This window comes from Emydura macquarii, unplaced genomic scaffold (genome assembly GCF_026122565.2).
Source record: "Emydura macquarii macquarii isolate MOO-44397 ecotype Brisbane River unplaced genomic scaffold, CSIRO-AGI_Emac_v2 contig_318, whole genome shotgun sequence".
Taxonomy (NCBI): domain Eukaryota; kingdom Metazoa; phylum Chordata; order Testudines; family Chelidae; genus Emydura; species Emydura macquarii.
This window is the reverse complement of record NW_027130455.1, coordinates 12,950,423-12,976,735: the sequence shown is the minus strand read 5'-3', so window position 1 is coordinate 12,976,735 and position 26,313 is coordinate 12,950,423. Positions and strand designations below refer to the sequence as shown.

At 43.7% G+C, this 26,313-nt stretch overlaps 1 protein-coding gene across 4 annotated transcripts in view; it reads right to left on the bottom strand.

The window, feature by feature from the left end:
• The window catches only part of SYTL2 (synaptotagmin like 2), a 79,702-nt gene that overhangs the window by 29,388 nt on the left and 24,001 nt on the right, over positions 1-26,313 (bottom strand). For all 4 annotated transcript variants that reach the window (XM_067568795.1, XM_067568801.1, XM_067568809.1 and 1 more), the window contains exons 3-6: positions 13,047-13,195; positions 10,453-10,588; positions 1,915-1,987; positions 965-1,067 (exon numbers count right to left, since the gene is read on the bottom strand). In XM_067568795.1, the coding sequence (XP_067424896.1) occupies positions 965-1,067; positions 1,915-1,987; positions 10,453-10,588; positions 13,047-13,195 (461 nt within the window). The remainder of the gene's footprint in view (positions 1-964; positions 1,068-1,914; positions 1,988-10,452; positions 10,589-13,046; positions 13,196-26,313) is intronic.

The window sequence follows — 26,313 nt, the reverse complement described above, 5'->3', positions numbered from 1 at the left end:
TTAGTTACTAAAGAATTAGCATCAGCCTGACTATTGGGTAAGATCTGAGACTCATCCTGACCTGGGGATGAGTGTCCGGTCGTTTGGAACCGGTGAACTTCACATATGGTGAATCAGGTTTTCAGTAACCCCTCACTATATTGGACATGGTTGTTTAGATGGGAGCCAAGGGCTGGAATGCCTAAAGGGGGCTGGGTTTGGCATTGTTAGCCAGTATGCTATTACAGAAGTGGTTTTGTTACTGGCTTGGGGAATCTAATTATAGAATAAATCACCAGTTTTGGGGGTTTTCTGCCCCCTTTCTTGCAGTCTGCCCTGAGTGTGGCACACTCAGTGTGGCCTATCCAGGCACATAGTCCTTCTTGGCTGGCTGGCTAGGGGTATGTATGGCCTGGGTCAGCTGACTCATGCTCACAGGGCTCAGGCTAAGGGGCTGCTTAATTGTGGTATAGCTACTTGGGCTGAAGCCTGAGCCCTGGGGCCCCAGGAGGGTCCTAGAGTTCGGGCTCCAGCTGAAGTCCAAAAGTCTATACTACAGTTAAACAGCCTTTCAGCCCAAGCCCCATGAGTCCAAGTCAGCTGACCGAAACCAGCTGTGGGTTTTTAATTGCAGCCTAGACATACCCCTCCATGACCTAATTTAGGCTTAAGGATGGGTTGGGGGATGGGAAAGGAGTACACAGCTCAGATTATTTGGGTGAAAAAATCATTTCCTTAATATCTTCAGGGGTTCATATTTTTATGCATGCAGATTTAAATGAACAGCTTGAAGAACAGGCAAGAGACAGGCTCCTAAGACAATAGGTAAAATTATGCTATGTCCTACTTTAGCGCAGGATTTTAAGAGTTTTTTTGGGGGGGGATGAATGTATTATGTGGAGAAAGAGACAGTTAACTTGGTGACAATACCCTGAAGAATTTCACAGACTCCATAATGGACATGTAGATTAAAAAATGTATTTACCCTCATTTGGCATCTGGGATAGGCCCGTTGTTCCACTTTCTGACTCCCTACTTTTTACGTTCTGTTCTGGTGCAGCGAAGTCATTAAATGGATTTTTCCTTTGCTAGAAAAGAATGGACATTTAATTTATGTCAGATGTTTACCAGCACTGTACTGTTAACAGAAACATGAAAATGCAGTGAGTGCACCCCTACAGATTTAAATATGCCTCTGATAAGACGGACAGAGGACATAGCACAATTGTGAAGGTAAAGGATGGTCAGAAGTGCTCAGCCTAACTCTGCTCCCTTTCAAGTCACCAGGAACAGACTTAGGGCATTTGAAAGCCTACTTCACAAAGGCTGGGTTATGTCTACACTTAAAAATGCTACAGCAGCACAGCTGCAGCACACATCAATGGGGACACTACAGCAACAGGAGGGATTCTCCCACTGTTGTAGTTAATCTACCTCCCCTAGAGGTGGTGGTTACTTCGATGGAAGAATTCCTCCATCAACCTGGCATTGTCTACATGGAGGTTTAGGGTAACTATGTCTCTCAGGAGGTGTGGATTTTTCACCCCTCCCCGCCCCCCCGAGAGATGAAGCTATGCTGGATCTAGGTTTCCAGTCCTTAGATAGTCTCATTTCTGCTACTGTGACTCCCATAAGGGATTCAGACCCATGAGAAAATGCAAATGAAATTGGAACGAAGCAAAACAAAAGCAATTTTCTCTGGAGGGTGAAGAAGTTGATATTGGCTACATATAGGCAAGGGATAAAGATTTTCTCTCTGCCACATAAACATGCTGAACAGGAATCACATCCATCATTTGATACCCCCTGCAACACTGCATCATACAATATCCTCAAGTTCTTTTATCCAAATTCTTCATGGTTTTTAGTAGAGCGATGAAGTGGCAAGAGAATAGCTTTAAAAAGCCACCCTTAGCAGACCAATGCTGAACCTACCTTTGCTGGTGACACGGCTGCCTTCTTTGATCTTTCCTGTGGTTCACCTAAGGTTGCATCCAATGCATTAGAACTATAAGAGAACAACAAGTTACTTAGCATGAAACCAGCACATTGCTTTAAGTCTGTAAAAATGAAACTTAAGCTACCATATGCCTAAAAAAACCCAACATCAAAACGTGAGGCTCTTCTATTCAATCTGTTCCCTTTATGGAAGAAAGCGGTCTCCTGCCTTCTCCTATGCAGGACAGCGGGGAACCTCTCATCCACACTCTTCACTTTGGAGCTCATCAGCAAAGAAATTTTAGTGTAACTGTGCCGGAGTCCCACAGGAACCAGCCTCTGGAACCATTCGGGGCAAAGCCAGTCAGGACTCTAGTGGTGGGGATCTATCCTCATGGTCCCTCACACCGGTGCAGCCACCTCCTGAATCTGACCTCAAAGCATTCAGCCCCCCTGCTCCGCCTGAGCACCCCCTGGATGGGACGCCTGGGGAGCTCTTACATGCCCCCAAAGGGGACATGCACCCCACCTTGCCGTCAGAAGCGATTGACAGCCAGCGTGGAAGTCAGAACGGTTTATTAGTTCTCAGGATCTCAGCATGGAAAGACTGTGTTAGCAGATGAAGCAAAAGGTACAGCAGTGACCAATTGGGGTGCCCCAGAGCCGCATTCTTGGGCTCTGCTCCCCGCGACCCCCCACTGGGGACTGGCCCTTCCAGCCAACCACCCCCAGACACGACCCCTTGTCCCTCCCCAGTCCTTTGTCTCTTCCCTGGGCAAGGTGTCCACCCTTCCTTGTTTCCACCTGCCACAACCTGTCACAGCTGGTTGATCCAAGGCAGAGGGGTCCTGGCTATTGCCTGTGTGAAGGTGGCTGGAGAAGGCCTCTCTGCCCTCCAGCGGTCTCTGCAATGATCACACACTGAGGGAAACTGAGGCACACACAGAACACTCAGAGAAAACCCCAAGTATATCTCCACTTCATCACAACAACACTTCAATGTAACTTTATTTCAAAGTCCTCCCAGCAGTAACTGTCCTCTTGTGTTTCGTAAAATAGTGAGCAAGTTGTCAAGTACTTCACAAATAATTCACTTTCTAAGCCGCTTTAGAGAGTTTATTTCTCTCTCCTGCTGCTTTTTAAGTGGCAAAAGCAAGGGAGGAAAAGGTCGGTTTTCAGATTTTTTAAAAAGAGTAAAGCTGATGAAACTAAAGAGATTCAGGATATGCCTATACTGAAAATTCTGCAGTGCGCCACTGTAGCACTTCAATAAAGACATTACCTATCCCAACCAGAGGGGTTCTCCGCTCAGCCTCGCTATTCCACCTCCCAAGAGACGGTCGCTAGGTTGATGAGACAATTCTCTCATTGACCTAGTGCTGGAAATACCAGCAGTTAGGTTAGTTTTACTACGTTGCTCAGAAGTGTGGATTTTTCATACCCCTGAGTGACATAGTTACACCAATCTAATTTCCTAGTGTAGACCAGGTCTCTGAAGGAGAGCTGCAGGAGGAGGAAATTCTTGTACATAGACAGCCATTCTTGGCATAGAGACTGTTACATTCCCCAGTTCGGTTTACCATCCCTACAACAGTTTATGTGCCTCATCTACTATATTTGAAGCCCTTCCTTTCAGTTAAAATATTCCAGAATAGTTTTCAGAGCCAAAATAAGAATACAAGAATGGCCATACTGGGTCAGATCCATCTAGCCCAGTATTCTATCTTCCGTCGGTGGCCAATGCCATGTGCTCAGAGGGAATAAACAGAACAGGTAATCATCAAGTGGTCCATTCCGTTGGATGTTCCCAGCCTCTGGCAAACAGCAATCCCTGCCTATCCTGGCTAATCGCCATTGATGAATCCATCCTCCATGAACTTATCGAGTTCTTTTTTTGAACCTTGTTATAGTTTTGGCTTTCACAACATCCTCTGGCAAGAAGTTCCACAGGTTGACTGTTCACTGTATGAAGAAATACTTCCTTTTATTCATTTTAAACCTGCTGCCTATTAATTTCAGTTGGTGACCCCTAGTTCTTGTGTTGTGAGAAGTAAATTATACTTCCTTATTTACTTTCTCCACATCAGTCATGATTTTATAGACCTCTATCACGTCCTCCTTTAGTCATCTCTTTTCCTAGTTGAGAGGTCCCAGTCTTATTAATCTCTCCTCATATGGAAGCTTTTCCATACCCCAATCATGTTTGTTGCCCTTTTCTGTGACTTTTCCAATTCCAATATCTCTCTTTTGAGATGGGGCAACCAAGTCTGCACACTGTATTCAAGATGTGGGCGTACCATGGATTTATAAAGAGGCAACACGATATTTTCTGTTATCTCTCTCTTTCCCAGTGATTCCAAACATTCAGTTAGCTTTTTTGACTGCCGCTGCACATTGAGTGGATGTTTTCAGAGAACAATCCACAATGACTCCAAGATTTCTTTCTTGAGTAGTAATAGCTAATTTAGACCCCCATCATTTTACATGTATAGTTGGGATTATATTTTCCAATGTGCATTGCTTTGCATTTATCAACATTGAATTTCATCTGCCATTTTGTTGCCCAGTCACCCTGTTTTTTGAGATCCCTTTGTAACTCTTCGCAGTCAGCTTTGGACTTAACTATCTTGAGTAATTTGGTATCATCTGCGAATTTTGCCGCCTCACTGTTTGCCCCTTTTCCAGATCATTTATTGTTGAACAGTATTGGTCTCGTACAGATCCCTGGGGGACACCACTATTTACCTTTCTCCATTCTGAAAACTGACCATTTATTCCTACCCTTTATTTATTATCTTTTAACCAGTTACTGATCCAGAAGAGGACCTCTCCTCTTATCTCTGGACCGCTTACTTTGCTTAGAACCTTTGGTGAGGGACCTTGTCAAAGGCTTTCTGAAAATCTAACTACACTATATCTACTGCATATTAATTAAGTAATTAATCGTGCTCTTGGTTGGTAGGTTGTACCATCGCTATGGAGAAATTCAAACAGCCAGGGAGGGGAGAGCTGATTGTTTTTAGTTGTAATATTTCTCATTCATATGCAAAGATTTTTTTTTTAATTAACTTCAGAATGGGATGGTAATCTTATGTAATCAGGCCAGGGATATGAAGCAGCGATTACTTTCAGTGGGTGGAAGCAAACCATGGATAAAGAGCTGTCTCCGGGGAGTTTTTGGGGCTGGCTCCCAAGGGCGGGGGGAGGCCAGGAGCAAGGGGTAGAGAGTAGAGTGGGGTCTAAGCGGCTGCCCTGCAGGGAAGGAGAGTGGCAAAGCTCCCAGATCAGTACTGCCAGAGGAGGGATGACCCCCCCACATCCTAGCAGTCAGGCGCCGCCTCCCAGCTGGCAAATTTTGCTGCCTGCTCTAGGCAAGCTCAGCACAGCAGCAAGGAGAAGCCATAGCAGCAGCTGCCGCAAGAGCAGCAGGAAGGGGTAGCATGCTCAGCCAGGCAGTAATGGCACTGCTGTCTGCCTGCCTGCAGCGCTGCTCCTCTGGGATTTTCTTAGCATTCGGCAGCGCGGTACGCCTTCTTCACAGAACCCTTCCGCTCAGCCCACGGAACCCTAGGGTTCCGCGGAACACCATTTGAGAACCACTGGACTAGACAATCTGGTTAGTAGGTCATTTCCCATCTTTAAACTTCTATCATTCTATGGCTCAAATCCAACCCAGGTCAGTAGCAAAGGAAAGTCATTTCTGTCTGAAGGCTGTTCAGCAGCCTGCGAATTAGTCCCTGTCACCATCACAGGGAACATCCCGGAATTGGGGTGCCTCTTGCTGGCAGGCTCAGCAGAGAGGTCAAGGATAGAGGGCACAAAGTGAACTCATCTGACCTTAGAGGTGAGTCTTCCAAAATCAGGGGTAGGCCACAATGGCAAGCGTATGTGAGGAAATCTCTGCCGCTGCTGCTCATGTTGTACTTGTTAAGTGGATAAGCGGAAGATCTAGCCCCTTGCAAACATACTAGAAGCCATTTGCATTTTAAGAATAAGTTTTGGGATAAGTGTTTTGACAGTAAGAGACTCTAGAATTAGTGTTCATAGACAGTGTAATTTATCAGCCCAGAAGGCCTTTTCAGATTAAGAAACTGATTTTTCTTTTTAGAACACAATTCAGAACATGGACGGGAGAAGCTGGGTTGCATATTTTACATTTTCAGTCTACAGATAGATCATTATCAGACACAGAAAATATTGACAGATTGAGTCACTCAGTTGAAATTCCTTCTGTGCAAGGTAACACCCTTCAAGACACACTTCACACACCTAGCTCACAAAGGTTATGATATGCAAGAGACAGTATCATGGGAATTTAAAATACCAAGACAAGCACTGTTTAACGACTAACTCCAGTAACTAAGCTGTAAAGAGAAAACAAAGGCGCACCACCCTATAGTTCTAGCATCCAATTCTAAAGGTCTATAGTCTGATGTTAAATCCAGGCTAGGCCTGGAGGAACGCCACTGACCCTGAAGTGTTACACTAGTCTGAGAGCAAAATTTGGCCCTCGGTTCTTATACAGGGAATTCTTCCAATGAAAAGGATTGATCCTAAGTCATTCATGGTCATAAGAAGTCTCCAGAACAAGTAACCAAAAATAAGGTTTAGGGATTTTGTTTCTACATTTTCTACCTCCGGCTCTCCCCCTCCCCCATCATGCTCAGGGCCAGATCTTGAAGTCAGCAGCAGTTTTACCTATGTAGAGATTGAAGACTGGGTCTGTAGCCTGCACCATTCTCTACCCAAAAATTGCAATTGCAGTCATTAAAAAGGAGTAGCATTTTCAAAAGCACTCTAGCAACTGAGGAGCTTAAGCCCCATTGGCTGTCAATCACACTTGAGCTAAGTGCCTAAGCTACTTTCGAAAATGGCTCTGGTGCTTTTGAAACATTTACCCTATTATCCTGCAAAGAATTACACTTGGTTCACATTTCTGATTACAGCCACCTCTGAGAGACCAACAGTCAATTGCCCCTTCCATTCTGAAATACACAAAGAGAACAAGTCTTTAAGGATCTATTGTCTAAATGCTTCCAATATATAGGTTTGCCTCTCCTGCTACCCTGGCTAGGCTGCTGATCTCTCATCACACTGATCTGGAAGCCCTGGAATCATCATTTCCCAGCTGCTATTGATCAACTGTTGTCATTCGGAGTAGCACACAGTGAGGTTAGAATAGCATTTGAGAAGTCCACCCTGAACAGGACAGAAGAAAAGGCAGTCTTTAAAACGACTTGTCTCTCCCAGCATTTTTCCCAAAACCGTTGTGTGTGCTCATCTCATATACAGAATAAATGGGTGATAGCCTAAGTGATGAACTGCATTTGTAGCACTGCTGCTTTTCCTTGCTTTAGCTGCATAGTTTGGAGGGCAGGATTTGGTGTTTGCATCTAAATTACATAAATGTTTGATAAAAGACTGGGCTTTGGCCTCCATATTGCAATTCATTCTCTAGGTTCTACCTCCAAACACTTCCATTGGTCATACTGTACTGTACCAGTTTGCTTTAGAGGTGGCACCATAGTCAAATGAGTTGAGCATGGGACTGCGCACTGGAAGACCTTGAATTCTAGTCCAGTCTCTGCAATCAGCTGTAATATCTGTTAAGGGGGTTGTGGGATACTAACACTCGCCCTGTACAACAATTGAGAAATGGAAAGTGCTATTCAAATGCTGAGTATTATAACTGGTTCAACTGCTGTGTGAATTAGATGGCTTTCCCTAGCCAGTGGAACTGCAATGTAAAAAGGAATTATAGGCCTATGTTCCCCACTGAAGGACACAGGGCAAGGGCAATTTCCATGATTCTGAACATGTCAAAAACTGTATGACATTTGCTGACAAAGCTGGAGCAATAAATGGGAGACCAATACGGGCTGTAAAATTTATTCTGCATCACACTAGTTTGGAACTATGACCTGAAATAAAAGGTCATTAAGGTCTCCCCTTCTGCTCCCCCCCCAGAAAACAACTCTACAACATGTGAACCAGTTACAGCTACTTATATCTGTATAGAAAGAAAAAAGAAAACTAAATACCATAGGTTGTTGCAATGAGCATTTAGGGGAAAACTTACAGGTTTTTAAAAATGTTGAAATAGCAGACTTACTTGCTTAAAGAAAAAAAAGCTAGTTAAGTTCAACATATCACCAAATATTTTTAGAGGTTTTCCTGGCAGTTCCTTGCCAAAAGTCTGCCCTTTGAATCAGTCCCATAGCAGGTACCTGACTGATAAGTGATCCAAGTAATACTACAAGGCCTTTTGTTTGCTTCAGAATATTGTTTTGCTTTCCATGATCATTGTACAATTAACGGAAGTGGGCTACACAGGTTAACATTTGAGATGTTATGGAATAAGCTTTTAGGATTAAACAATATGAAAAGGAAAAACAGCAGCTATCCAGTACTCCCCAAAAGCGATACATAATTTGTTATTCATCTTTTAATGCTAAGGACCAACTGAAGAAAACTAAATACAGTAGTTGACTATCCCGCACCAATGTCAATTTTGGCAGCAGTCTTCAATACCTCTCTTAGGTCACTGCTCCACAGACCATCTCAATGATCACCACTGTTAAAATCCATATTTGGGGCGAGAACTACTGTGGCAAAGTAGCTCTGGCATTATCATTCCTAAAATTTATTTGACCCTTTTCAGCTTGGTTTTAGGTCTGGGTACAACAGAGACTATTCTGATTTCACTGGACAATGATCTTTTGGAGACAAGCAAAGATCAGGTATCCCTGCTGAACTTGTTAGGCCCATCAGCAACCTCTGATGCCACTGACCATGCATGCTGACACCGTATCTGCAGGCCATGAAAGTGGGAGATGGAGATGCACTTGAACAACTGTTCTTTTCAGAATTCAATTCTGAAATCTCTCGTTTAACGTGTAGCTGAGGATCCTAGTGGACACAGATGGTGTAGGCTGCAGAGTTAGCAGCAGACAGATACTCAGCTTTACATATTTTTCCATTGGACCCAGTCAATGCAATCTCTCATTTTGCCCAATATCTAGTTGGGATTGTAGGATTAAAGCTAATTGTCCAAAGATCAATCCAGATCAGAATAAGGTAACATTGGTAGGCTGGGAGAAAACAAACAATCAGAGGAATTGTTTGTATTATGGTAGCACCCCCCCACAGCCTAGATGAGGGAGGGTCCCAATATGATGTGCACAATACAAATTTGTTGGAGCAGACTGTGTCAGTTACTAAAAGATTAATCTACCCAAGGGCTTGGATGGGAAGCAGACAGAGGTGAAATTGCTTGCTCAGTGCGACAACTGTTCAGTGGCATAACCAGGAATAGAACTCAGGTCTCCTTAATCCCAAATCTAGCATCCTACTCACTGAGCCCCGCTGGAGGTAATAGCTGCCCTTTCAATTGACAGACTATGCCCACCTTTTTTTACTTTAGTGCCCCATCTAAAGGTTTTGCTGTTTACGCAGCTGTTTCTGGAGGACCGATGTAGAAGTTGCAGGTAGCAGCAATTTTTTCCATTTGTGTTTGGCTTCAAGATTACCATCTTTCCTTCAAATGGAGGCCTTCTGTGCTCCTGTCACCTCTAAATTGGATTATTGAACTCCATGTTGGTGTCTCACACAGAGAGTATACTGTATTTCACTTTCACTCCACTGATCATTTCAGTTCATTTCCAGCTATAAATGGAGTACGTTGAGATGTTTATATTAAAAAAACAGACAAACCCCAAAACCTCTAAAGTTCAGGCCTGGGCATCTCAGAGCCCACCTCTCGCCAGGTTGTACTACAACCGTTGAAATCATCTGGATTCTCAACCTGACTATGTCTAATTTTTTTGAATGTCAAGAGAAACAACTCTATCCTGGAAATTGCTTCACCACTGGTCCAGAAGTCTCAGAGTGGTATTATCAGACTGTTTCCTTAAGGAGTATTCTAAACTCCTGGTCTAGTCCCAAGCCTGGCTTCCAGTCATACTATCTGCACCAAAGTAACAGGAAACTGCTCTCAGTTAAGCCACCTCTTACTACCTGTTACATTCGATGGAAAAATCTGGAAGCTGCTACCTCACTCTTTGCAGCTGCCAGGGCCTCGGCACCTCAGTTTGACCCATTATGCTAACTGGGGAATAGAAGATCCCTGAGTCACTTCTGGAAATCAAGCCAGACTGCAAACATCCGAGGCAGTGCCAATCTCCACCTGTCCTTCATTTATGTGAACATGTGAGAGCCTGTGTTTTATAAACCTTGGCTTGTCTCCTCACAGTCAAAGTTACCAAAGATGGCTGTCATGGTACTTCCAGGAACATCTGCACGTGCAAAGCCATGACAGATCAAGCTACCGCAGTCTGAGCAAGCGTTGGCAGACCATTGCAATTTGACGAAAATGTGATATTTTCAGGGTTTGAAAAAGTCACCCTGCGTTAAATGGCAGAAATATTTATGTGAAATGGTGAAAGAGGAAAACACACAAGTCACAAAGTTTACTCAGCTTTAATTAATACACAAAAAGTCAAGTTACCTACCCCATCTCAAAGAACAACATCTTACCTTTCACTAGATTTCACTTCTGCTTCTTCCGTCTCTTCCATGACACCTGATAGCTCTGGTGGGACAAAAACTTCCTTATTGACATTGTTCACCCAACTGTTCTTTGTTCTATCTGATTTGTTCTGACTCCGCTCAGCTAAAAGAAGGAAACAAGACCAAGGTTATCTCCCAGTACGTTCATGAAGGTTTCCACTGCAGATAAATACAGGGAAGTCATTACAATAGGTTTAAAAATTATTTCACAAACATATTATACTTGGATTACAGATAAGGGTACATCGAGACATCTAGTGTAGATTAGTGTGTGGAATTCTCATTTAAACAAACCCACCCCAACTGCAATATCCACTGCATCCAAGAATCCTGAATTTTAAAGCAATTCAAATTGGTCAAGCATCCTGCAACCAATGAATTAGAAGCTGTGTTCCTGTACTTCTGACTGCAGCTAAATGCCCATTGAATGCAATGTCAGTATCATGAGAAGTCTTAACCCCTTAATATTTGGTGGACAAATGAAAAGGAGAGTTCTGTAAAACATGGGTTCTCAAAGAACATATATCAAGGTGGCATGACCACTTTGCCCCTTCCTATATTGCTAAATTGGAATCTCAGCTAGTTGGTGTGTTGTGGGGGAAGAGGGTGTCCCTGGATGGAACCACAGAGAACCACTGGAATAGAAGAAACAAACTAAAATGTGAGCTAAACTAAAACTAAACTAAAATGTACAGTGAGCATGTAATAGTGTTTGGTTTTGTTCGGGGGTGGAGGTGGGGAAGGGGAATCCTACTTTGTTGAAGTCACAAAACATTCCATAAAGTCTTAGGAACATTTTTATAGTTTCTTCTATTGCCTTCTAGACTTCCACAGTATTCTTGAAAACAAGATTAATTCTCAGTGTGCAGAAATAATAGAAGTGCCACTTTTAGGTTTATATTTTCACAGCGCATAGCTGTGAGGGAAATTGCTTAATCATTTTATGAGTCATTGGAGCTAAACAATTCCGTGTAATTTACAAATCAGATTTAAGCCAGTTTTGAAATGTCCTAATATGTAACGTTATCTATACAAGTAATTGCAAGTTTGAGAATAAATTATTGCTCCTTCAAGTTGCATAGCGGCAGTCACTATACTCTATCTTAGGCCTTGTCCACACCACAAAAATAAGCCAACCTATGCATTAATTGCTGTGGTGGCTGATGTCCACTCTACCCTCCTTGGGTTAATGGTGTGTGTCCGCACCAGGAGACTTCCATTGACCTAAGAGGGGCAGTGTGGGGAGCTGAGAGTCCAGTCTCTCAGCTCTTCTGACAGCTCCCTGCCAGGAGCCTGGCTGCCTCACAGGCTCCAGGGCTCCCGACAGACTGCTCCCTCGTCCCCCTCCCTGCCAGGGAAAGCCGGAGTCACCGTAACTACACTGACATAAGGTAAGCCCTACGCCTTTCATTGAGGTGGTTTTATTATATCGGCATAGCAGGGGAGTTATATTGGTGGGAGGAACTTTTCAGTGCATACACCTCCACTGTTTTGTCGACAAAAACTGACTTTTGTTGACAAAGCTTTGTAGTGTAGACCAGGCCTTTGACATAGAGAAACTCGTCACCTAGATCTTAAACACACAAGCTGAAATGTTATGTACTATCACTTCATCAGCTCTAAATTAGAAAGAATGCAAAAAGGTTTCTTCTTGCCCATTTCTGGTCCCCTGTATTCCTCCTTGTTTTATACCTTCTCTTGTTCAGATAGACAGAGGGGAGTTCTTCTCAAAATGATAAGGCTACCACTAACCTAACAACCTCCATATTTGATTATATAGGGATAGGCGAAACAATCCATCAGTTTGATAAGTTAAAAAGGTAGGATATCATCAGTTCATCAGAAACAGAGCTGGGTATACAAACCTTACAATTTGCTATTTTGAGGTCTATCCAGGGTACCAATATGGGTAAATTCCAGCAAAGCAAATGACTTTATATAAGCACACAGACACCATAAATAGGGCTCATGCTAATAATAAATAAGGGTCACAAGTTTCATCCAACACAGACCACAGCAAACGTGCCTTATTTTTACAGTTTCTCTCAAAAACAGAAAGACATATTAAACTCAATTAATTACAGAAATAATGATCTTGCAATGTCCAGAGCTGTTTTCATAATAAAAAGTACATGGGAAAAGATATTAAGTTATAGAGAAAAGAATATACCTCTATGCATACATTAATAATAAATGAAGTTTTGGGGACTTATATTGCATGATCAGATGAACACAAGCCACTTTACTAACCCCTTAATTAACAGCACGTTTCTTCCTTATGCCACAGGAAAGTTATCCCCATGAATAGATGAGCAATCAGGCACTGAATTCCTGTTGAAATACCTTTGATTACCTGCCACGAACAAGTAGTACCAGACTTCAGGGGTTTAAAGTTAAGCACCCAAAAACTGGGTCATCCCAAATAAGTGGTCCTTTCAGCCCTTGTGATTTGCTCAGGGTCACACAAGGAGTCATTGACAGAACTGGGAAAAGAACTCAGGTTAAAGGGAGTACTAACTAAGAGGATCACCACTATACCAGGATCCCTGAAGTAAACTTACCTATTGTTGCAGGTTTCCTTCTTATCGATGCTCTAATGATATCTGCTCCGTGTATTTTATCTCTGTGCCTCTTTGACTTTGCTTCATAAAACCACTGCCCACTCATATTCTTTAGCTGATTGTCATTCTTAATTTTTTTTGGCAAATGCCTGCAAAAGGGAAAAAGATTGTGCTTATTTGTGTGAATAAAATGAAGTCAGCCACAGTAGCTGTGGATGGGAAATACCAGGTCAGATAAGAATGACCAAGCCTTTGGTGGTTCGGGCTGGAGGGAAGGGGTGTGATGGAAAGATGGGTTACTGGCTCTTTTCAGTACTGAAGGCTATATAATAGATGGGAAAAAATATACAGCAGTGGTATTAAAAAGCTAACAGTCAATTTTCCTGCTGCTTCATCCTTCTTCCTACTCTTCTTAGATTAGGCAGAACATCTGCTTTAAAAATGCAGTCGTCATAGGTTCACTCATGAAATCCTTGCTCTTTCCTGAACCAGAACTCCCCCTGAAGTGAGCTGGACCCTGTGTAGAGCTGGATAAATTTTCTGGACAAATAGTTTATTCAACCAAAGCTATTCACAAATTTGGGTCAAATTCAGCTAATAGTTTCAGCCAAAGGGGAAAAAAATCCCAAAAGGAGTTGAAATGTTTCATTTCAATATTATTGAAGTATTTCAAAATTTAGCTGGATTTAATTTTAAAAAGGGCAAACATGAAATTAATAAAAACAAAAATTACTTGCCCATATTTAGTCCCATTTTACATTCAAGTACTCTGTTGATTTAAGCAATTCATTTATTATTTATAGTGCCCACAAGCATACACAAACTCAGAAGAGAAGTCGCTGCCCCATGGAGTTCACAGTATAAATACATCACTGAAAGACCTTCAGTAGCCTGTTCGGGAGACAGTTTTGGATAAATCTCCAAAGCAAATAATTCAACTTTACATGCTGCATCATGCTTACTCACATGTAAGTCTCCAACCCCAATAATCATAGAAAGATTACGCTTGTCTGTATCTTCATTACTGGAGAGTGCGCATTTCAATTTAAAGTCATCTGAACACACAGTCTTAAGAACTAGAGGCACGTCTTCACTACCATGCTAAATCAATCTAAGTTACACTAGGTAAGTTACATAAGTAAGTTAAGTTAAGTCGATGTACCTTAGATTGACTTGCAGTGGTGTCCACACTATGCTATGTCAATGGGAGACACTCTCCCATCGACTTAGCGCGTCTTCACCAGACCCACTAAATCGATGCTGCTGCATTCATGGCAGCAGCAACGATTTAGCACAGTAGCGAAGATGTGCCCTAGGTCAGTTTTTTTCCCAAGTGAACAGACACTATGTACAGACAAGGGCCTGATTTTCATATTGGATGTCTACTTTCACAGGGGCAATTTTTCACAAGTCAAAGAAAAACGGATAAAATCTTAGGGGGGATATCACTGTGGGAGTACAATTAATGGGTATTGAGCATTCAGCTCCCCTAAGTGACTGAGAAAAACCCCACCTTTCATTCTCTGTTGAAGAAATTCAGTCCATGAAGATACTTACGCAAATAGCCTGTACAAGATATAAACTCTCCTCAAATTCACCTGAAGCCTTCTCCAAACAGTCAAGTTAACTCAATGTCAGGGATTATGATTTTAAAAGTGTTTGCACCTCTCCCAAAGATGAAGGGTTGAGTTGATTAAACACACCATTTATAAGAACCTGGCTATCAACAGCCTGATGGTTAGACCACAAAAATATCCCTCTCCAACTACCATGTCCATATGCCAGAAATTCAGGCAGCACAGACTTGCAAAATAAATAAGCCTTGGAGTTCACAAAGTAATCTAGTGGCATGATTGAAGCTAAAAGGAATAGTAATGCACCATGATCACATGTCATTCATGCTTTGGCAGAGGATCACAAAACATGATCAACGTTTATGCTTCAATATTGACTTCTGCCTTTTGGATCTTAATATACCTCAAAATGAGGGACATTTGTTGCCTGTGGCTGATATCAGATATGCAATCCAAAATAATGGAATAATCTTTCATCTTATGTTGTTAATAATTGTACCTGTTGAAATAACATCAAAATTATAGAATTGATTGATCTTAAGTAATCATTTCTTTCTTCTTTAGTGAAGAACCATCTTACATGTTCCTTCATTGCAGGCTCAGATTTAGCCATTAACTCAATTTGGCCTAAGTAGTCTCCACACTTGTCAAGTTTTTCACTGATCCATAAAGTTTTGTTCAGCTAAATGAAGAACAATATTCACAATTCTTTCAAATACACCTCACAAGTATTGTCTCTCAACTTAAAACAATGATTCAGAGGTCTGGTCAATTGCAGATTCATTTTTCAGTCATAGTTCCAATTCTCTCCACTTCACCATATGTCCAATGTGAACATGGCTTTTCTCATGACTTTTGAGAGTTTTGTTGATATATTGCCATTCCCGTAAACCACCACCAATGCAAGACTATCCTTACAAACACCATGTAATTTGCAACAAAAACAGAACACTGCATCCACTTTTCCAGAATTTAATGAGCTAGTGGCATTGTGCATTTTCTCCACTTTTCAATTTTCTCACGATTTACTTCTGTAAACTTTCTTCCATTGTGAGTTGGAAAACTTTTACCTTTAGCTTGCAACAGTTTAAGTTTCATTATGATTATTCTTATTTTGTCCTCTATGAATTTGGGCCATATTAAAGGATCACTGATGTTAAAAAGGAATACTGGAATTAGTGGAATGTCTTCTGATTTGCAGCTCTGGTCTTCCACTTGTGGTATAGTGGAGTAACTGTCAGATAACATTTCTTGTCCTTATTTTTTTCATGCACCTCTAAGCATTTTTCTTGATTAGTTTCCTGGACTGATTCTACATTGGAAGAAACGCTAGGGGTCAGGAATATCTCAAGTGCCTCTCTCTCTCTCTCTCCCCCCCCCCCCTTTTTTTTGGCCGCACCTGATGTAAGTTTTCTAAAACCTCTTGATATCTTGTGGAACAGGGCCCAGCTGTGCAAATATTTAGAGCTAGAGGGCAAATATGGGAGTCAGGAGATGTACAGAGAGCCACATCCAGCCCTTTCACCCATATCTCTCTCTCACACACACACACCCTCATCGTACAATAACAAGAGGACATTCAACTAAATTGAAAGGTAACTTTTTAGGCTCCCCCTGGGGCAAGGGCTGTGAAGCCTGGGTCCTCTCTGACCTAGTGATCTTGACAGGGGTCTTGGAGCACTGCAGTCCCTCCCATAAATAATAAAAATCCTCATTAAGTTTGTTAGTCTTTACAATCAAAGAGCATCCGTACATGCCGTGCATCAAATTTTAAATAGCAGCACAGCATGTAACAAGTACCTGCAACTGTAAAGTAGAAAGGCGAGAGCAGCTCACACCCAGCATGGAACAGACCATCTCTGTTCCTCAGAGTCGGGTTGGGGCGTTTCCCAACCAGTCACGGCTATGGAATGTACCATCTCTGTCAGGTATGCAGTGTATGTATCTAAGGAGTTCAACCATAGTGTGTCCACTCTTATTCTGTTTACTTCACATCTACAGTAGTAATCTGAGCATGAAAAGGGCCATATCAATTCCAAGTATGCCATAACTGCACTACATGTGTTTCGCTCTGCATGAATCAAAACAGCCTTGAAACTGCGGACTGGATCTGAGACCCCTGATGCTGCAGGGTTCACACGGGGTGGGCTGCTACAGCACTGGCTCCAAGGTCAGAGATGTGACAGATTTCATAGCCTTTAAAGCCAGAAGGGACCATTCGGTCTTCGTGTTTGATCTCCTGTATACCACAGGCCATTACCTTTCATCCACTTACTCTTGGATCGAGTCCAATAGCTAACACACACCTTCCAGAATGGCATTCAGTCTTGCATTCAAGAGATGGCGAATTCACCACTTCCCTTGATAGCTTGTTCCAACGTTGATAAATCCTCACTATTAAAAACGATGTCCTCACTTCTCATTTGAATTTGTCTGGCTTTAACCACCGGCTGTTGGTTCTAGTCACAACTTCCAGACATTGGTGCTTATGCTAAAGGGTCAATAGGGGGAAGTTTGGCCTGTCACTGCCTGTTCCATGGCCCCTCCGTGGCTTATTGGATTTCTGTGTCCGCCAGTCTGGCACATTGTAAAATTACTAAATTCACATCAAAATGAGTCTGTTCCAGACCCATTGTACTTTGTTTGCCAGCAGTCATGATACCCCTCGCATAAATGTGACCAGTCACAAGGGAACACAACTGCGTCAGTCAGGGTGAACAATAATCCAAGTTTATCAATTTAGGTTTTATTTTTTTTTATATCTTCTATTTGTGTCTGTCACATGAACTGGAGGCATTTAAAGTTCTGTGTAGCAGCCTGCTCAGTGGAAGGATTCCTAATAGGGTCACCCTGTTTTTATGAATGGGGCTTTATGGAACATAAAGCAGGCTACTGTGAGCGCTTCGGGAGATCTGCTTTCTTCTCTCTACAGGCATGTCACTGAATGTTAATGGAGGTTAATCGTGTGCATGCTAGGATAGCCACATGGGAACCAATACCAAAGGGAGTTAATGGAGAGATGTTTGGGCGAGTTAACACAGGCTGGACTAGTCTCAACCAGCCTGGTTCTAATCACACTTTGTCTGCTCCACCCTGTGACACAGCCTTTAATGAGTGATCTCATAGAACGGGAAATGAAAGAAAGAAACCACCAGCCCATTCTACAGGTGTGCAAAATGCAAACCTTCCAGCCAAATTCCAGTCCATGTAGCCACCATATACAGGACTAGGTCAACCCCTCCTACAGCCAAGGGCTAAACTAATCAATGGCAGTTTTAGGTTGTTGGTGAGATTAACACAAGAGGTTCCTAGTCTAATCAGGGAACATAAGTGCAAGCAACTAGGATAATGGTCATATTTTTTATTAGAAAGATCAAATCGGCATGCAGATTTGATGTGGTCATCAGACACTGGGGAATTGCTAACACAGCTGCAGGTGTTGTACACTTTTGATCCCTAGAGGGGACACTGTCTGCAGATCTTAATCCTTTATCCTCAGAAGGGACATTCCCATTCCCTTAGTTCCTTTCTTGATCTTTGAGAGGCAAGAAATGGAATGACTAGTGTTAGGAGAGTGGTGAGCAGTGGCATTGTAACGTATACACCAGGGAATTAAAAGAACCATTGGAGTGGGAGGAGAGTTATACAGATGCATTAGTTTAGGGCAGGGGAAGCCAAATTTACTGACCCTCCCTCCCTGCTGGGCATAATCCTCTAGACCCACCACCCTGCTGCAGGGCAGAAACTCCAAACTCCCCACCCCAATCAGATAGGCAGAGAATAGGGGGGGCACAGGGGACTCCGTGAGCCGCACTTTAATTGGAGAAGAGCTGCATGTGGCTCACGAGCCAGTTTGGCCACCTTTGATCTAGGGCTATGTACACACTACAGCAGGGGTCAGCAACCTGGGGCACGCATGCCAAAAGTGGCACGCACACCGACTTTTAGCCGCTCCATGTTCGCCGATGACACTGCCGCCGGACCAGGGGCTGCAGACCCCACCCATGACACTGGGACCGGGGAAGATTGGGCATGGCCCTTTGTTAAGGTTGCTGACCCCTGCACTACAGCTTATGTCAGTATAAATTACGTCACTCCGGGTTGTGAATAAGCCACCCCCCTGAGCGATATAAGTTATCCCAAACTAAATGCTGGTGACGTGGACAGTGCTATGTCGGTGGGACAGCCTCTCCTGCTGACATAGCTGCTGCCACTCGCAGGAGCTGGGGTAACTAAGCCGATGGGAGAGCTCTCTCCTGTGGGCTTAGAGCATCTGCACTAGCAGCGCTGCAGCGGCCCCGCCATAAGCTCTGAAGTGTAGCCATAGCCTAAGTATCATTGCTATATGCTGGCTACCAGGGTGTGAGCACTTAAATACTCTCACAAAAGCAGCTGCAATGGTCAACTCTTCAAGGGGTGCAGGAGAGCGGTGGTGCACCTCTCTCTGGAAACACGCAGTGTACTAGGGCTGAGGCCAGAGTTGTAGGCAGTACCTGATGGGTCCCAATACGTCCTCCCCAGCTACCTTCTGCACCATGCTCCTGCCATGGCACCAGAGACTCCTCCCATGCTCCTGCCTCTGGGACACTCCTCCCACCTGCCACAAAATCTGCCCAGTTGGAGGAAAAGAGCAGCAGTCTGTTCACCATCCTGCCCTCGGCTGGCCCATCACTGCCCACACAAGCAACAGGAACCAAGCAGGGCAGATAAAATGGTAATTGGGTGGAATATTAGTCGAGAGCTTTTATGATTGATTGGTCTGAGAAGGCAACCTACGAAATGTGGGGGAGAGGGAGAAACAGACACTTCTCGGGGCAAGGAAGCATGTCTATTTTTATCTGTACAGCACCCAGCACAGTCGGGCTCTGATCCTGATTGGGGCCACCGGTCACTATGGCAACATAAACACCTAGCTAGCCTCTCCAGCAGAATGGTTTTGACTGACGCAACAAACATTCTATGCCCAACCCTGTTTGGTTCAGTCCCTTTTGCCCCAGGCACTGATAACCCTTTTCTTCATGCTCACCAACTGAAAGTAGGGAGTGGCAAGGGAACCTGGCATGTCAGCCCTACTCCCGGCTCAATCACTGGCAGGGTAACAGCTGCTGGTCCAGACCTCAAACGCCTCTTAGCTAGGTGAGGCTATGCTGTTGGACTCTCAGATCTAGCACCAACAGCAATATGCAGCATTTGAACACACAAACCGTTCTATCAAGCACTGCACATTTAATAATAAAATTAGACATAGCTACCCCAGGCAAAGCCTTTAACTATGTTCCAAGCCCCTTCTTACTAAGCCACCTGCCTGCCCCATAGCCTCATAATTCTTTAGCTTTCTTTACCCTCATGGATGACCCACTTACTTAACCAATTATAACCTTTTTGTTTGGCTAATATTGCTTTTGCCCTCGGGTCTTACCATTCTGGCTGATCTGACCTCTTGACCTTTGCTCCCCAAGCCTTCCACTCTCTTCATTCAGCTACTTGGTCCTACCAAAGGGCCAGTAGAGAACAAACTTAAAGAACACATGATTTGCAGCCAGGCTTTTTTCCCCCAGGTGGAAAAGGGGGCAGACTCCCCATCTCAGTTTGGTATTCAGGTCTGATCGCTGGTTTGTGTGTGAAGCTCTGCCTACTGTTTGCTCAGCCACTCTGCATTGGGAGACATGCATAAGCAGCCCTTCCTCAACAGTAGCTGCTGAAATCATGGTTGTGAATCCTTACAGTGCTATGCGGACAAGTTCTGCAACAACCAGTGATGGTACGATGGGCTCTCTGTATGTATTCAGAGTTATGTATGTTAACTTTTTGTTTAACACAAGTTTCTACTGCTTTTCTGTTCCACATGTTCTACAATTTACTTCTGATAGCATTGCACTGGGAGAATGAGCAGGAGTCTCTCCTGGCTCACTCACCATCAACAGAATGGCTAAGTTCTGATCGCAGAAATGGTTGTTGGTGATTCTTGAGCCAGAGAGTATCCGGCCCGAGTGTTGGATTGCCGGTTGAGGCCACAGGGCCAGCAGTTGGGAAACAAACACAGTAATATGGCTTTGTGTGCAAACTGAACAATTTTGCTCTATAGTCACCAAATGGTCCGTTAACATGCTACCCGCTGATGCGTTACACTGTGACTTTTCAGAAGGGATCTGCATCTTAATGGTAAGTGTGTTTGCTTTGCTGCCTCCCAATGCATCAAGCTTTACAGTCCAATACATTAGACTAGAAAAAAGTGAGGATACAAAGTTATAGAAAATTTTAGAATGGATTTAAAAAAAAAAAAAAAAAAAAAAAAAAAAAAAAAAAAAGCCATTAAGGCAGGGGTTCCCAAACTGTGGTATGCGTACCACCAGTGGTACGCAGGCCACCTCCCAATGGTACGTGTCTAAACTGCCTGGCGCTCCAGTTGCCAAGGTAGCTTAAGTGGTACATCAGTAGCAGAACTTTGGGCTAAGATGCTGCCGATGCTCCGCTTAAGCTACCTTGGCAACGGGAGCGTCGGGCAGCTTAGTGATTCTCGGCCGGTTGCTACCTGAACTTCCGGCTACTTGACTGGAATTGGTGGTGGTACTGCAGGTGGTGGGCATTTTATGTTGATAGTACGCAACGTGGTAGAGTTTGGGAACCACTGCATTAAGGTATTTCCCCAGTTACTTAACAGGTTATATAAATATAGGGTAGAGTAAATGAAATTGTTTATGACGACTAGATTAAACTGCTTTGATGTAAACAAAACATTTCACTTTGAGACTACATTAATTACATGCAGTATTATGCTGAACTGGTAAGCAATACCAATGCTAGTTCACACATATACTCTCTCTCATAGTGCAAAGCACCAGAGTCACATCACAATGAACAGTAAAACGTAGGAGTCCTTGGCCAACAATCTTCATCCATGTTTCAGTCTTCAACACAACCTTGAGAAGTGCACCGTACCACAACCCCTCCAGTTCACCAGATCGAACCACACCCCTTTGCTCTGGCACCACGCCCTGCAACACTTGCTTTGGCAATCTTCCTGCACTTGTGCAACCCACAGGTCCCACAAACTCATGTTTTCTTCATCTGATCATCTTTAGGATATCAGCATCACTTCTGTTATGCTATCACTTTTGATGATTACCTCCACATTACATTCAGTGCTTAGAAAAACGATCAGCTAATAGCACTGAATAGACCCAGATGCACAATGTACACTGGTGCTCTGCAAGCTTCCCCATCACCCTCCACATCTCATTTCTGACCTGCAGCATCTCCCCTACTCCAGGCCTCGGTCTCTCATTCCCCGGTAGGTTTTTGCCTTTGCTGATGTTGCACATCCAGTGAGACCAAATCAAACTGATTTGTTTGCATCTTAAATATCTTTCCATTCTGTGCCTATCCTAAAGTCTAGATACATTACAGCGATTAAAAAATACAAACAACAAGACAATCTTAGAGAACATACTTTCCCTAAGGATCTCAAAGCACTTAATGCTCAGAGTTTAATTAAGTTATTACCTAAAACAAAACACCACATCACTGAGTGGCAGACGGGAGAGGCAGGGGCAAAGTTAGACAGACATGAAGTAGTAGGATTCCAAGTTCAGGTGACAAACTCGCTGATATGAACTGATGAATTAATTTGATTGGGAGATGGGAAGAAAGACCGGCTGGGGGAAGAGACTGTGTTGGAGGTGGGATGAGGGGAGCAGAAGAGTCTGTGCCCACTAAAGCGCACGTCCCTCCAGAGTTTGGAATAAAACCCATGATTTCCTACATCTCAAACTTCTTGTGCCAGCAAATGTCTGTGAAACCAATGGCAAAGTGTGTGTATCATCCCATTCTAGCACTGGTCCAGAGAGAGCGAGCGAGAGGGGACAACCAAATATTGTCATCAGTTATTCCATTAGCTCGAGCGGCAGAGGTGTTTTGGATCTAAAAGATTCCAATCCTGCTGATGACTCACATTGGTGTCAGTTTGAAGCCACATAACAGAATTTGATAGTTTGCTTTTTTTAAAACCTAGGAATTTTACACACACACACACACACACACACACACACACACACACACACACACACACACACACACACACACACACACACTTAAATGTTGTGAAGGTAGCAAAGTCAAGCACTCAAAAGTTTGGAAATGCTAGAATCAAGGTTCCCTGTGCAACTTTAATTCACCCCCTTGTGCATATGCATTATAATACGGTCATTAATTATTATAGGATCACATATGGATTTTTCCATAGGACTCCTTCCTCATTCAGTGCACATGATGGACAGTGCTCAACTAGTGAGTAGCTATTCAATATTTCGTTTTAGCTTCGTTGTTCAACGTTTGGCCCTAGGTCTCCTCTACTGCACAACACTCAAACCCTGAAGACAGAATTATTAATTTCCTCCTAGGCTTTTCTCTGGCACTCAACACTAGACTACCTGAATGCTTCACAAACAAATTTACTTTCACAGATGTTCCTTCCACAGCTGTGTGCCTGGGCAAACCCCACCCTAAACACATTCAATCCCTTGTGATAAGGTTTTCATTTCAAATCCCTACCTTTCCTCCCCCGCCTAGGCATGCATCATGCAAAACCATCTCAGGATTAGAGTTCATGTGTCTAGGCCCAGAGAGAGAAACAAGGGTGGTCTGTGATAGGAGAGGCTGGTATTATCCCCATTTTACAGATGGGGAATGGAGGCTGAGAGTTTAAGTATTCACTAACTTTGGGTGGCCAATTTGAGACACCTAGAACCAGTTTTTTTTCCAGAATAAGTAGCATTATATAGAAATACTTCACATGTTCAAAGCACAGACCCCCTTGACTTCAGTTGCTGCTGTGAGTGCCAGGATCTCAGGCTGGGCACCCACAAAACGAGAGAGATCCAATTTGTGGCCACCTGATCCTACAAATTTCTGAGAATCCTAAATTATGGGAGAGTTGAGATTGCGAGGGACTTGGCAGAATTGGGCCCACAGGTTTTTTTTTTTTTTGTCCTTAAGAGATCAGAGTCCTTAGAATTGCACCACACCAAGGTAAATATGAAGGGACTTGGCCCTGGCATGCTGTGCTGAGGGTGGTGGTTGCAAACCAAGCTCCTGCCACCTCAGAATTTCCATATCAGCCTCCCTCTCCATTTACAGAAGGAATAAAAAAAAATGAGAACCAAAGCCATTACAGCATCTCCAGCAATTCCAAGGGCTTCTACTGGGGAGGAAGGGCACATAGCCACAGCAGGGTATCCGAAGATGAAAGCAGCCAGAGTTTGCTGCTCCAGACCCATGGGTGCCAGTCACAGATGTCATCAACTCACCATCTAGAATTTAGGCCGTCAGCATATTTTTGTTGTATGTCACTATCTGCTGAAAGATCCCTAGGCTGTATTTACGCTGAACCACAAACCAGCAAGGAGAAGTTACGGATCATAGTGAAGCCAAGCCCAGAAAATCCAGAGCTCTGTCCTTAACCCACTTGACTGTGAGATGCGGCAGCTCGCACTATGTGGCAACTACACTTGCCCTGTGAAGATCACTTCCCCTATCCCCAGCCAGAACAGGGAACAGCAGAGACCGAGGTCAAATTTTACCCCCAATTTTTTTTCTTATGGTGGGGGGGAGGGGTTTTAATTTTGTTAGCTTCCTTATTCCCTCTCCCCCAATAATATGTATTTAGAGAGGTAGCGTCGAGTCTTTGGACAGTTCTCTGCTAGGAGCTCTGACTCAGCTCCCAACTCCCTAACACGCTGGTATGAAGGTGCCGGAGCCCCAAATAGGGCAGTGGAGGGGGACACCTCAAGCACTCAGACAAGGTGAGAAGGATGAAAAAAGCTTCCCAACTCCCAAATCCCAGACTCCACATGGGAGGAAGACCTCCACCTTCCCTTTTGGTTCTGAAGAGGAGACGACCACCTCCCCTTCCCTCCCCACGCATACCCTGCTTCAGAGCCGGGGTGTAGAAGAAGCACCCACTCCACTCCCAACTCTTCAGTGTGTTTCAAGCCAGCAGAGGACGAGATAACAGCGGCTGTGCCAATGCACTGGCTGGGGGCCACTCTGTAATCGTACCCAAAGGTGCAGGAGCTCAGGCAGGCAGTCCACGTGCATGGAACGCGGTGGGAGGTAGGAAGGAATGATTGGGGGAAAGCATGGACCAGCCAGCTCAACCTTCCTGTTCCCCCTGGGCATCTTCACAGCTCTGGGCCAGTAACAGTGCTAACTGCTTAGCAAAGATCAACTGTGCAGGCAGGATCCTGTGGAATTTTACAACTCCCTTTGAAAGGAAATAGCTAACAGCGCTGAGTGGTGTGTGTGACCTCATCAATCAACGAGCACGCCGAGCACACAAAGATCAGGGACCGATCCAATCACTATCGTAGCTCTTTCAGATGGACGATATCCTGCCTAGCTGCCTGGAGATCATGTGAAGTAGTTGTTAGTATAAGACAGCGATTATACACCCACAAACACCCCACAGCATCTTGTCAAGATGTAATGTTTACATGACGTTCTTCATCTCAACTGTTCAGGAACGTCTAAATCTGTGACGTTAACGCAAGCATGAAGCCAGACTGAGTTGGAGACCAAGACCAGGCAGTTATTCACAAAAAGAGGAATTTAAGTTTATCTTGGTTTGTGACCTGGATAGACAACTTGAGGCAGAAGCTTCCAGTTTCCTCACCCTGGCTTCTGAGAAACTCTTTTCTAATGAGGATATAAACCTGACCTGCAATGAAACATGCTGACTGATACTATGTTACTATCAGAAACATTATGTGCACCATCTTGAACAGAGCAAAAGCAAAATGCTGCAAATACATCAGGTCTTATATGGCACATTCAGACCACTAGAATCAGTAGTGTGTTGGATTTGCTGATCCTGTGACTGCTGTTTTCCCCAGACGCTCCTTTCACATCTGTGCACCTGGGCAAACCCGTCTGAATACATTCAATCCCTTGTGACAAGGTTTTCATTCTGAACACTCCATATCTTTCCTCCCCCCCAGAGGCATGCATCACACAAAACCACGCCAGGATTAGCTGACATGTCTGAAGCACAGATAGAGAAACAAGGGTGCCCATCTGAATTCACTGCATGCAAAAGCAACACCCATCTCTGAGGCAACAGGTGAAATTATGTGGTTAATACTGGTTAAGTTTTCCTTTCAAGTACCTTTAAGAGCAGCTTGTTAGGATGTTAGAAACATATTCTGTAATGGCTTTAAAATTCAGCTCTTCAACAAAGTTTCTCACCCCAGATCCTTATTTCATTAAAATTATTGATTTCCTATCTCTTTACTGTTTTCGCTATATACAGACACAGATGTACTTTGCAGAGTAACTGGTGACTGAGGCAGTAAAACAGCAACTACAGCAGCATTGTTCTGCTGAAGAAAGGGAAACAGCTTGCAGATCAAGGTAGCAGGCTGCCATCTCATCCCCTATTTGAGATACACGTGCTCAGAGAGTGTTTCTCTCAAGAAAGATGCCTCCCTAGAAGATCACCGTCATCAATACAGCATCCCCTGGTGTCATTACCGAGTGATTAAATAAAATGTGGCTAAGAAACATCAAAGGAAGGAGGTGGGATCCTGGAGATACCAGCTGTATTTAAGAACAGTTCAAGAAGGAAATTCAAATCCCACCTCAGTAAAGAATTGCAAATGCAGATTTATGCTTATAAAACATTCCAATTTTTCAGATTT